At 41.9% G+C, this 12,625-nt stretch overlaps 1 protein-coding gene across 1 annotated transcript in view; it reads left to right on the forward strand.

Moving 5' to 3' along the window:
• The first annotated feature begins 984 nt into the window (after positions 1 to 984).
• The window catches only part of cdh2 (cadherin 2, type 1, N-cadherin (neuronal)), a 58,574-nt gene continuing 46,933 nt past the window's right edge, over positions 985 to 12,625 (forward strand). The window contains exons 1-2 of the mRNA XM_034137300.1: positions 985 to 1,044; positions 2,708 to 2,816. Coding sequence (XP_033993191.1) covers positions 985 to 1,044; positions 2,708 to 2,816 — 169 coding nt within the window. The remainder of the gene's footprint in view (positions 1,045 to 2,707; positions 2,817 to 12,625) is intronic.

The following is a 12,625-nucleotide window of genomic DNA, read 5'->3' on the forward strand; positions in this document are numbered from 1 at the left end:
ACCTAAAACTAACCTTTAAATGTTGAAAACTATTGATGTTGTAATCTGAAATAGAGAGACGTGGTCTTTCATTAAGTAATTTAATTTGGACTGGAAGGGCAGTTCAGTCATATCAATAGGAGCCGTATTTTAGTTTGGTTGGTTATGATTGTATGCAGTTTAAGTAAGAATATTAAAGCCTTATCAGCAGTTTTGCATACATCTACCAATTTAGGCCAACAGTAATACATTAAATACATATAACATACCCTATAAACATTACAAAAAATACTCAGACATTACCTGATTACCTTAAAAAACTACATTACAAATACAAAATACCAGGCTGGAAAATAAATATAAAAAACACAGAAAAACATAGACGATTACCATAATGTAAGATAAGACCACCATGAAACTTGAACATGCTCATATACAATACTTTATTACCTAGATTGACTACTTTACAAATCCAAAATAATAGGCTAGAAAATAAATAATAAAAGAAAAAACGAAATGCATAAATTATATACGCCTACCGTAATGTAACATAAGACCACCATAAACTCGAAACTCTACCACACACATGGTGAATGAACATAACTATTTTGTGTAAACGTTTTATAATACTCTGTCATTTGGGATGATGGACCCGGCTCAGTCCCAGCAGTGAAATTGGCTGTGTGACCGGTAGGGAGAGACAGTGAGATGGGCGGTGTGTAGTCTAGTGGCTGGGGCTCTTTTTGTGTTTGTGTCGGACTGGATGGGAGGGAGCAGCAGCCTCAGTACCAGGCACCGCTCTCCCTCAGTGCTGACTGGATAGATAGAGGAGGAGGCTGCTACATGCTGCCGCCACCGCTCCTGCCTTTGTCGTAGAGGGACCTTTTTTTTCAACGCGGCTACACTTGATCCAGACGGATATTCCTTTATTTTTCCCTTATTTCTTTTTTATTTGTGGCCACACGGATTTCCGAAGGGGGAGATTAAACAGTCGCGGACGCACCAATGTACTCACTACACGAGGGCAGCGGTCTGTTTCTGCTCGCGGTCTTGGCAGGACTGCAGGTAATATAATTACAGAGCGGAGTTACACCGGACAGTTTAGCTGCTTCTTGTTCGGTGCCCATGCTATTTGTTGAGTTACGAGTTCAGTCGAGCTGCTAGCTTTTCAACATGCACTTTACATGACGTGCAGTTCTAAAACATTGCCATTAATGTACCAAAACATTCACGATAAAGTAGGTCTAGCACGTGCCCCGTAATCTCTGGTTATTTATTCGCTCGCGATATGCTGTGCTATCTGCCTAGCTAGTAGTACGCATATTTGAATTAATTATTCTAGCTAAAATAGTTCAAATTTGCAATGACGTAGCCTCATATGAGAGTTCACAGTAGCTCAACCGTTTATTGTCTGAAAGTTGGGCGATACAGACGCAGACTAACCGAGCTCTTACTCGGTTACATTTAGTTTAGAATATGTATGTAGATTGCTGCAGCGTGTCTCTGTCCCCCGGAGAGTTAATTGCCTCTCTGTTAAAATACGTTATTTAAGCAATTATGAAAAGTAGCCTACTGTAAAGAAGAAAGGTGGTTATCTATAGCTTATCTATATGTTATAGTGATTGTTGTTGAACCCCAAATGAAACCTGACAGTGTAATGGAGTGTTTTGCGGATATAAATTGTATTTCTTGACAATATGGCTACTTTGTTAAAATGTATCCCGTGAGTAAAGGAAAAGGAGCAGCCCCAGAATTAAATAATGCACTTTGGCAGCTGAAATAGTTGTTTTATAAGGGATTGGCGTATTTTCATATTCAGAAATGTACATCCCGGAGCCGTTGGTGTAACGTGCTATAATTCCAGCTCTGCTCCCCCTCCCCTCTCTTCAAGCATTTTCCATTTAAATTCCTCTGATTTAAAATGGCAAGTGGCACGGATACCCACAATGCTCTTTTTCAGCAGGACTCCTCTTTTTACATTCTTTTGAGTGCATGCAAAGAAATAGAGCCAGGCCTTCGTTCCTAGGAGCTGAATCAATGCTGAGGTTGTCTGATGGAGTATATTTGGACATCAGTTGTTCTCTGCTTGTGGTTCCTAATGTTACTAATTTCTTTTTTTTTGTGCTAAAATCATGTTTTTACCGAAACACCATCCCCAGTGATTCACTGATTGCTTTTGCTTTACAACATCCCCATTACTCCCTGAATATTTTGTGTTGACAACCTAAAAAGAGTTTTCCGCTTCAAAATGAGGCAAGAAAAAAGCACTTTATTGATCACAATGATCGCCTTTCAGTTTCTTTAAACATCAGCAGTTGGTATTTCTTGTGTGTTCAGACTTTGACACATACATGTTTATTCCCACAACAGTGGATCGTTAGCATTTACCTTTTTATTGCTTTGTTCCTGTACTTCAAAGTGGAGTGTTTGTCCAGAGCAGTGTGTTGATCACCGGGACAGAGTGGGAGAGTTGGTCATAACCCTACCCTGTGCATGGGCCCCTCCAGGGGTACAAATGGAGCCTGTTCTTGCCTGGCCATGCTTTTTGGCTAATGCTTAACCCTTTTGGCCTCATTATCCTAATTGCAGTCCCTGCTATAAAAACAACAGATGCTTTTGTACAACTGTGGGGACTTCAGAACGTGACCAAGAGGTTTTAGAGGCAACAGAGTGAATTTCTTAAGGTTGATTTATGACTCATTGTTAACCCCCCTTCCCCCCATTACAGATAGCAGCAGAGGGCAGGGTCACCCCACCATGCAGACCAGGCTTTTCTGAAGATGTATACAAGGTTGTGATGCCAGATATCGTGGAGAAAGGACATCCCCTTTTTAACGGTAAGTGAAATAAATATTCCCAGGATGCATGTTGTGTCTACGTTTGTTTGAGTGTGTGCGCTTGCCTCCATGTTTTACATTTCAGGGAGGATCAGAACAAGCCTGACATATTTAAACAATTAGCCTCTGTGTTGCTGTGCTGTATTGCAAGTCGTGTAGTTTGCCTTGTAAACCAGCACAAATGTGGTTCAACTTAACTATATAGCTCCTGTCAATTCAGCCACCATGCTGTTTTAGCTTTCTAAAGCAGACATACACATGAGCGTATTGTTACTTTAATGCTTGATCATACATTGTGGCTAAACTGCTGGCTTTGTGATTTTAAGTACGGAAACTTCTTTGATTGCACTGACTAGAAAGTCAATTACACACGGATTTGAGTATTTGCACCACTTTAATCAAGCAAATAACCTAGCTATTAAACATTCCATGCCTTGTGCTGATGCATTCAATCACTACCTTCACCATATGCCTTTTTTTGCATTTGTCTTCTCTTTTATTTATAATTTCTTCAGTACCGATTTAAACCATATGCAGGAAGTATTTCTTCTCTCCGTTACCTTAAACACTTTTATGCCTAAGAATACACGCTTGAATCACATCGTTATGTATCCGTTTGCAGTGTTGCACTGCTAAGCCCAGTAATAACAGCAATTGAAATACCTTTCAAAATGTTTGTTACAGCGATAGTCTTTCTTTGTGGAAACCCAGATGTAATAGGTGTATACATAACATCCAAACAACAAAGTGAAAAATAATGATTTTCTTAGCCCATTAAATTGCAGCAAGCATAACCAATACTGCCTCTTTGGAGTTTAATATTGGCAACATGAGTATGCAGCTACCATGAAAGAGTATGCAGGCCCACAGACGATAATAAAAACTGGAATATATCACCAGTGTGCTATTAGAGAGGTTAGAGCCTTGAGGTCATTTGGACCAGAAAACATTCTCACTTGTGTTGGATTTCACAGTGTGTGCCTAAAACTTGCACGCTGCCGTCGTTGTGAGTCAGATAGGTGGTGGGGGAGGTAGCAGTGACGAGAGAAGAAAGGAGAGAGGGAAGAGAGTGTTTAGATGGGTGGGTACAGCTTTCACTGAGCTTTACCTTGTGCACAAGTTTCCGTTTGATCCTGCAGGTGATGGATTTCCCTGTGTTGGCTTGTGGATGAGCCGTGACCGGGGGTAATCAGGTTCCCTTTTGTTTGCCCCCCCCTCACGCTCACACAACCCCCTCTTTTATTTTCTCTCCCCTCCCCTCCCCCAGCGAGTTGTTGCTCTGTGGAGGTTTCCTTGACAGAGAGGGGCACTCCTGTGTCATTGTAATGAAGCAGGGCTCAGCAGCGTGGGATGATGTTAATGAAACTGCATTCTCTAATGAAAAGCTCCTGTGGCATGTTTTGAAAGACAAAGCCCCCACAGTGGGGAGAGTATGCCCAAAGTTTTTCAACTTTCTTTCACCATGCCGGGTGAGGATATTGTTTTGGACCAGGAGCTGAGGGTTTTTTCATTCTGTAGCTACATGTAGAGGGCTTAATCTTTAAGTTTCCTCGCATTTCATTAACTTTGTCAATTAAGCCCTGAAAAGATTACATAATGAATACAAACGCATAAATTAAACTTGTTGGAGTTATTTTCTTAAACAATACTTGAAAGTCTCAACACGTTCCAACAGAATGCATAGGGTTTGTCATGTGATAAATAACCCAGTCAGCTAATTCCAGTATGCAACAACTCCTTGTGTTATTGGTTTGTAGTTTAGCTCAGTTAATAAGACCTGCTTGAATATCCGTGTAATAGTATCCGTACATTGTGTTAGGTGTCAGTAATATGAGTCCTTTGTTCGTATTGTATTGCTTTTGACCCTGGTGTACTGTATGCATGAGACGCAGCAAGAGTGAGCTGTTAGATATCTTTGTCCCATCTAATTGCAGTCTCCCCTATTGTTATTGATCAAGGGAATACACATCCTGCAGTCTGTAAAACCTGGAAATGGGGGGCAGTTCACATGTAAACGGCCGACATTCTATGTGCTAAATTAAAAACATCCTGTGGATATGATGATATCTATTATGGCCAACCATTTAAAATAGTTATTAGATTTTACGATTTAATCACATTAGCAGCGGCATAAAGTACACTTTAACTGTTAGTTGGCCAAGTGAAGCCCCATTGATTTTCAATAGATTTGTTCAAATGTGTTTCTTTAAAGTTCCTTGGCAGAGCAGCAAAGAGAAAAGCCAGGAAGGACAATTATTCTTCTATGAGAACTCATCTCCAATGATCCATTAAAGGGAGGTTACACTCATTGTTGCAGATCGCAAAACCAACTCAGTATTAGGGGGTTACCCACTGTTTACCCTCTGGGGCCGATTTGACCTTGCGTTTAACGTTTGAATATTTTCTCTGACCTGATGCTGAGAGGAGAGAACCGGCCAAACATAGTTATTTATTATCAGACCATCATACGGAAGAAAGGAGCCTTTAAACGTGCGTTTAGTGTTTTCGCTTATCTTGTTTAATCACTTAATAAAGTGACTTGTTTTACAAAATTGCATTTAATTTCAGGTAGCCTGCAGCTGCGGGGGGTTTGCCGCTGGGTGTTTAATGGAATTCTGGTGGCTTTGGAGAGCTGACACACATTTTTTTTTAAAGATGAGGCCTTTATAGCGGTGTTGCAAAGTGAGTCAGTCAGAGCATTATTCAGCAGAGGTTTCCCTCCCTAAAAACTGGGTTAATCAAAAGCCTAATTGGGCCTAATACAGTCTTGTATGCTGCTGTTCTGCCACCCCTACCCCCAACATGTATCCTGCTTTCATATTTCCTCCCTCCACCTCACACTTGTTTCTTCTTTTCCCTCACAATTAGCCTTGGTTCAAGGGCTTTAAATGTGAGCATGCCAAGAGAGTCAGGGGAGAAGGCTCTACCAAAGGGGGAGGGGGGGGGGATTTACAGTTGACCAGTTTAATAATGTGATTGGAACAATTAGTGTCAACGTCGGCAATGAGAACATGAACTGGAAAGCGCGTTGGGGTTATATATATATCTCTGAGTTTTCAGTTAATCTATCATTAGGTGTAATTACCTCTCTTTGCCATGTTTGTTCAAGGCGAACCTTTTAAACAAACCAAATTTCACCCTTTTGACAAGAAAAACATGGTATTCATGAAATCCTGAGTTTTATGTTGTTCTGGTTCTCTGCGCTCTGTTGAGATCCTGATGGCCCTGGGTACAGCTGGGGCCACTCAGATGTGTTTAAGGGGCCCCAGTGTTTGGTCAGACATGACCCTGCTCGACCCTCTCCTGTAAACTGGGCCAAGTGCTCAGCAACGTACTCAACCCTTTCCCCTGCTCTCAGACTGGTGATGAGGCTGGCTGGTGGGGGTTTCCTGGTGGACTGTAGATGAATGAAAGACCAGCCCGAGGGGTCCTGACCCGTCACTAGGGGGGCTACCTTACCTCATGTTGTTCTGACCTAGCAAGTTGGTCATCCATCACTCGGAGAAACGGAAAAGGCAAATTTGAAAAGTCCAGGTTTTCAGGTTTGTATAGCAAGTTGGATAGTATCACATGCCCCTTGTCCTATGTGCCAGAAACTATATGGGACTGTTTGTGGAACATTGCCTACTTTAAATGCTATATAGCGCTGTTGTTTATTTAAACATTCATTATAAGTTACAGAATAGCCTGGAATAGGGTATCTCCTGAAGCCTAGTGTCATAAAAAGACTATCTGCCATCAATATTCCTGTGTTTGAGGTGTATGAGGTCTGCATTGATGTCTGTGCTGATGCTGAATAATTCAGTAGTCAAACACGACTTTCTTAATATTCAGATTCCCTGTTGACTTCCATGAGCTCAGAGGAGCCATCACACAGCAGATGAGAAAAATCAAGAGCATCATGAGACACTGTGCAGCTTTTTAATTGTATAGCAGCTGCGGCATGTTTCACATATTCTCTTTGTCATAGTGCGACATCAATGGCAACCCCACCATCCTTCTCTTTTTAGTGGGGTTCAAACTCCAGCTCTCCTTTAGTTGTACTAGCTCTAGCAGCAGCTTCAGCGCAAGTGTGTAAGGCCCCGGCTCCACGGGAACGCATACGGCAAAACGCATCGGAGTAACGCAAACGCAACCGCAAAAAACCTTCCGCCCACACGCAATATACACCGGATTGTGTCAAGCTCCACGAGACGGCTCCGTTTACATCCAACCGCTGGAAAAGCTTTCAGTACATATGCCGAACCTGTACGTGGCGCTGTAACTTCCTCCACAAAAGCAGCAACTTCCTCCACAAAAGCAGCGAAGAAGAATGGTTGTCATGGCTGCACTTCTGTTTATTCTCCGCGGTGGGGGCCGAGGGATCCGGGCAGAGATTTTCGCCGGTCAACGTGTGTTAAAGTTTAAATCTTCCGGACAAAATTATAAAAGTGCCGGTCAAAGGTCTTCTTTGTTATTTATTGAGCTTTAAAACAAATGAATAACGACTCTATATAATGATATATGATAATAAAATACACAGAGCCTGTCTCTTTTTCCTCTCTTCTCACAGCGTCAGTGTCTGTCTCATGCAGCAGCTGATCCAGTAATGATGACTCGACAGTAAAAATAAACATATTTATAACTAGTTTAGGTAGTTTGAGAGGTAATTAAAATAGCTAAGGGTGATGATCTGACTTGAAGTGTGTGTTTTGCTCCCGCTGCTTCACAGCCGGAGGAGCTGCGTGTCTCCGTCCTGTCAGATTAGACTTCACTCGCGTTTATGTCCATATCGAGATAAAGATAAATAATCTGAATTCAGTGTGCAGTGTACTTTTGCGGGGGTGAGCAGCAGAGGCGGGGAGAGGCGGGGAGAGGTGGGGAGAGGTGGGGAGAGACGGGGCTATTGCGTCGTCATTATCAGAAACGGATGACCGTATAGGCGACCCCACGGCCCCGTTGGACCCCCCAGAGCGCTCCGTTCCCAGATCTATCCACCTTTGGACCCGTTGTCGTTTGCAGGGTCTGTTTCTACGTTTCCGTTACGGCGTTGTCGAGCTTAAAGGGCTATACGCATGAGAAATATGCGGATTCAACCCGTTTTCGTTCCCGTGGAGCCTAGGCCTTAGTAAGAGCAGACCGTTGATCCCCACCCCCCTCCTTTTTTTCAGGAAGTCAATCAATGAATCCAGGGTCTTTGTTTTCAGTGATCAATAAGTTGTAATGAAGACCACGCTTCAATTCCCAGCTGAAGCATCACTGGCGAGTTAGAGTTGAATTTGCTTTATTCTTCATTGTTGTCAGCCTGCATACATTTCTTTTCATCCCGTCACTGTCTTATTTTTCTTCCTGGGAGCGCCATGGCCTAGATAACCACCACATATTGTGACAACAGATTGAATTCTGGCACTGCATGGTTTTGGAAAGTTAACTCTGGCGCAGTTGGCCTCCGGTCTTACTGGAAAAAGTAGAGCTGGTTGAGTGCTAGCGTCAGGGCTACCACAACTCTTTGTCAGAGGATCACAGTTGCACTCCTTAGGCCATATCGTAAAAAAATAATGAATAGTGTTAGCATATTAAAACAAGTGCACCCATCTGTGGCTAATTTGTGTGTGTGCTTTCTGAGCCTGCTGGGTGGCATGACAGAAAATCACATATTTTATTTATGTCTGACCTTTTTAGGCTCTTATCTTCTTAACTAAACCAAACGGTAGTCGGAAAATAACCCCTCCATATTAGGAGGCAGACGGATTCTTGAGAAATGCCTTAATGCAGATAAAATATTTTGTAGGACTGACATTATCCTGATGGCTTTTCATCACCTCCCTTCATATCGCTGTTATCAGCCACAGGCCCTGCCCTCTGCCATTGGCGCCTAACAGTGTGTGGCTCTGACATTGGACAGGAGTTAAGGTGTCCCTCTCGTGCCTGTGCGAATGTGCGGGGGGGGGGTTGTCCTTGGCATATAATTAGCTCGTTCAACTCAGACAGACGGCTTTTGGTGGTGGTGTTGAAGGGCAGCTCCTGGTAACAGAGAATTCTATAACTAGCTGTTGGTAAAGGTTAATTCACCTAGACTGCATTTAACAACAACATTTGACCGAAAACCCGCAGCCAGACCACGCTCTAAAATCGAACTGCGACTCGTTAAATGTAAACTGTCATTTATTTTTCACAAGGTTTCATGTAACTCGGTTTGCCAAATCAAAGTGTCATTGCCTATCATGATCTACAGACACTGGACACAGATGTGGAAAGCAGACCTCTCACTGCATTGCTGCCTCACAGTCATGTGAAGGTTGGAGGGATTTTATAGGTTATTTGGTTTTAGATCCCACCTGCGCCCCTCCATCCGTAATGCTGTATTGCTAAGGTTTTCAAATTGATCTGTGTGCTCCCATCTAATAGACTGTCAAAAGAGGAAATTTATTTATTCTTCTAAAAACAATCCCTTCCTGTTTGCAGTTGGTCCTGACATGAGAGGGGAGCTGCAATCATTCTTAGTGATTGTGGTGTCGTGTAGCCGGCACACTGATTCTGATGTGTTTTATTTAACGTGAAGAACACCCAGGAAAATGCATAAGATGACCCCACTATGTAATGAGGCCGTGTATAAATAGCCGTATTGACCTGCATATATGCCTTCTTATAACTAGGCTAGCAGTTATTTTTCACAAGTGAAATGCCAGAACAAGTGTGGAACAGAAAATGCCAGCTTGCACAAGGAAGACAATACATCAGCACTATGGAGTGAATTGTTTACTTTTCTGGGGACTGATTTGTGGATTTCAGTGCCATTTTTCTTCTGAGGGACAATCTTTTTTGGCTGGTTGAGCATACAGCTCCATATCTCTTTCTCAGATCCTGTCTCTACAAAGAGGGTTCTGTTTGCAGTGTTGCCCCAGCTGTTTATTGTGCAATACCCCCCACTTGATTTGTCCAGTTTTTCTCCCTCTCCTGTTTGTTTTTTGCATTACGTTTAGACAGATTCGAGTAAAGAGAGCCTTGGCTCCACATTTGACATCGGCAGACCTATCCACAACTTTCTGTTTCTCGTGAAATCTTTTGTTCTAAAGGCAAAACGTTACGCTTCAGCTCTGTTTCTTTTAGACAGGAATGCATTCACTTGCTGCCCAGATATAAATCAAACAGCATTGACTGACAACAGGCATACACAACGTCTTTGTGTGCAGGGTCAAACCGGGAAGCTTATACTCAAATGAATATATTAATGAGAGTTTGAGCATATGAAAAAAAATAGACAGAGCCTTGTGTTTAGCCTTTTTTTGTATGCAAGTGACACACATAGCTCACATTTTCAAACCTCATGCTGTGTTCAAGAGACTACATGAATTGGCACGCTATTATTCCTCTGCCAACAAAAGAGAAATTTGAAGCAGGGACACGTTAATTGACCCAGATACTGTAGCCATGTTCACAAAAGCCAATATCCTGCTTGGGAAGAGACGTCTACCTCCTGCGGGCCACGCCAACTATTGTGTTCCGGCGGGGGCTTCAATTTCAACGCACCAGCGCCTCTTTTGGACACTAGCCTCTGATGAGCCGCTAGGTCATATAAAAAGGGACATCCTCCATGCATCCTCCTTTTATCTCGCTTTCTATCACCTCCACCACTCCCTTCCCTTCCCTTCCCTCCGCTCCCCCCTACCTCACGTGAGGCTTAAGATGGAGGAGCTCCCCTGGCTCTTTACAATGATTGATGTGACTTAATTGAGTAATGCAGGGACAGTTCTGCTGCATTTAGTCCCTTATTCTATAACTGAGTTTGCTTCTGGAAGTGACCTTGGTTGCTTCATGGCTCCAGTCATGAGTGTGATGTGCGATTTTAGTGCTGTTGGTAATACTTTTTGATAGATGGCTATCTTGAGGTTTTGTGGAGCTTGTGCTTTTTTGATAGTTCCTTTTGCCGTGTGTGTGCATCTGTCGAGACAGGATTTAAAGTCTCATTGTGTATTAATCAAATAGGTCTGGGAGCAGTTTTTGCTTGTCTAACAAAATGAGGAGTATATTTGTACTTTTATTAACAGTAAATTAATCTTTAAATGTAATCTTGCCTGGATTGGTGATTTAGGAACATTGCCTTACATATCCCTCCGCCCCCAAACTGTGTGCTCATCAGATAAGCATATGTAGCACGCCATATTACTTGTCTCAAGTGATCTACTGTTACCAAGCCTTGCTGACACCAGTGTCTGCCATCGCCACACGGGTATTATGATTGACCTGCAGCAATTTTTAGTCTCCATTGAGTGCACACTATGGCAGTAAGCAACATATCTCTCTGCGGCCTGCGTTGTCTGAGTTTATATTATCTCTGCCTCTGTCGATATTTACTGAGGCATTAAAGAGCGTGCAGCATGTCGCCACTTTATTTCCTGTAGCACTGCCTGCTCAGCAGGACAGGGGCTAGGGGGGTACATTCTTACTGAGGGGTATAACTGCTGCTACAGGATGAAGGTCTGCTAATTTCTCCGAACACGTTGAGTCTGACTGAGTCTGCACAAACCATGTGGATAAGACAAAGGCATATGGCATAACAGTTTGATTGTGGTTTTGATTTGATTTCCTTTTGTTATAAATTACTTCCTGCCTCAAGTTGTGAGCACGAAGAACAGAATTGTGGAGACAATGGTTACATTACCACTTGCTAGAGTTGGCAGTGTTCATTAATTAAGTTGCTATAAAATCAAGACATTTCCTAACAGCAAGACTCCCTAACAAACGTCTCAACAATTTCCATTTCTTCACTAGTTTCTTGCTTTCTTTGGCCCTCTGCCACTTGAGTCATTGCAGGGTTTTGTGCTTGTGTGAGGTTTTGAGGCGAGAGAAGCTGTCCATTAGAGCTGCATGATTAATTGTAATGAAATCAATAACAACATTCATAACTCTGAAATCTCATTCGTACATGACAATGATTTAGCAGCGTTTGGATAAGCAGGAGATCAGTGCATTAAGCCAAACTCTCCTAATTGCTCCCTAGATTGCTAACAGAGATCAAAAGGATTCAGACAAAGGAAAACACGATGGTGAGGAAGAGGACATTTCTTTATCCAATCCTAATTTGACATAAACATGCTTACAGTATTTTAAAACAAGGGTACCACTTTCGATGATATGTTGAGGACATGTCCAGAGCACATTGCTAGGTTGCTCATGTTCTAGGGCTGTGCAATTCATCGTATTTTAATCGCAAATACGATTTTGGCCTGCGTCAATTACGAAAACAACATAATAGAAAAAAACGATTATTTTGCTTTGCTAGGTTGTGACAGTGCACTGCAACATATTTGATCTCATTTATTTTAGTCTAATTTATTTTTATTTATCATATTTATATGTTTAGTAGCTTGTTGAAGTGCGCTCCAAAATATTTGTTGATCTTGTTTATTGGTATTTATTATTTTGATATTATTTATTTAAATGTAAATATAAATGTATCATTTATTTTAGTATTGGTTTTTCAGTTGAATTATACGTTCAGGGTAATCAACAGTTAAAAAGATGCTGTTCAAATTATTATTTGTATTTATTTTAAAGTTCAATAATTGGATGTTTTCAAAGTCAATGAATAATCGTATTTAATAATCGTGATATCAATTATTGACCAAAATAATCGTGGTTATGATTTTTGCCTTAATCGAGCAGCCCTATAATGTACCAAGTCCTTCCTGCAGGGTATCGGGTTTGAACCCTTAACTGTAATTCTTCCTCGCTCTATCTCCCTTCCCTTCCCGTCTTCAGCTGTACTGAATACTACAGCCCCAAACAAATTATACAAAAAAAGCACAGTGCAAGCAAATCTTAGTTGC

This window comes from Trematomus bernacchii, unplaced genomic scaffold, assembly GCF_902827165.1.
Source record: "Trematomus bernacchii unplaced genomic scaffold, fTreBer1.1, whole genome shotgun sequence".
Classification (NCBI taxonomy): domain Eukaryota; kingdom Metazoa; phylum Chordata; class Actinopteri; order Perciformes; family Nototheniidae; genus Trematomus; species Trematomus bernacchii.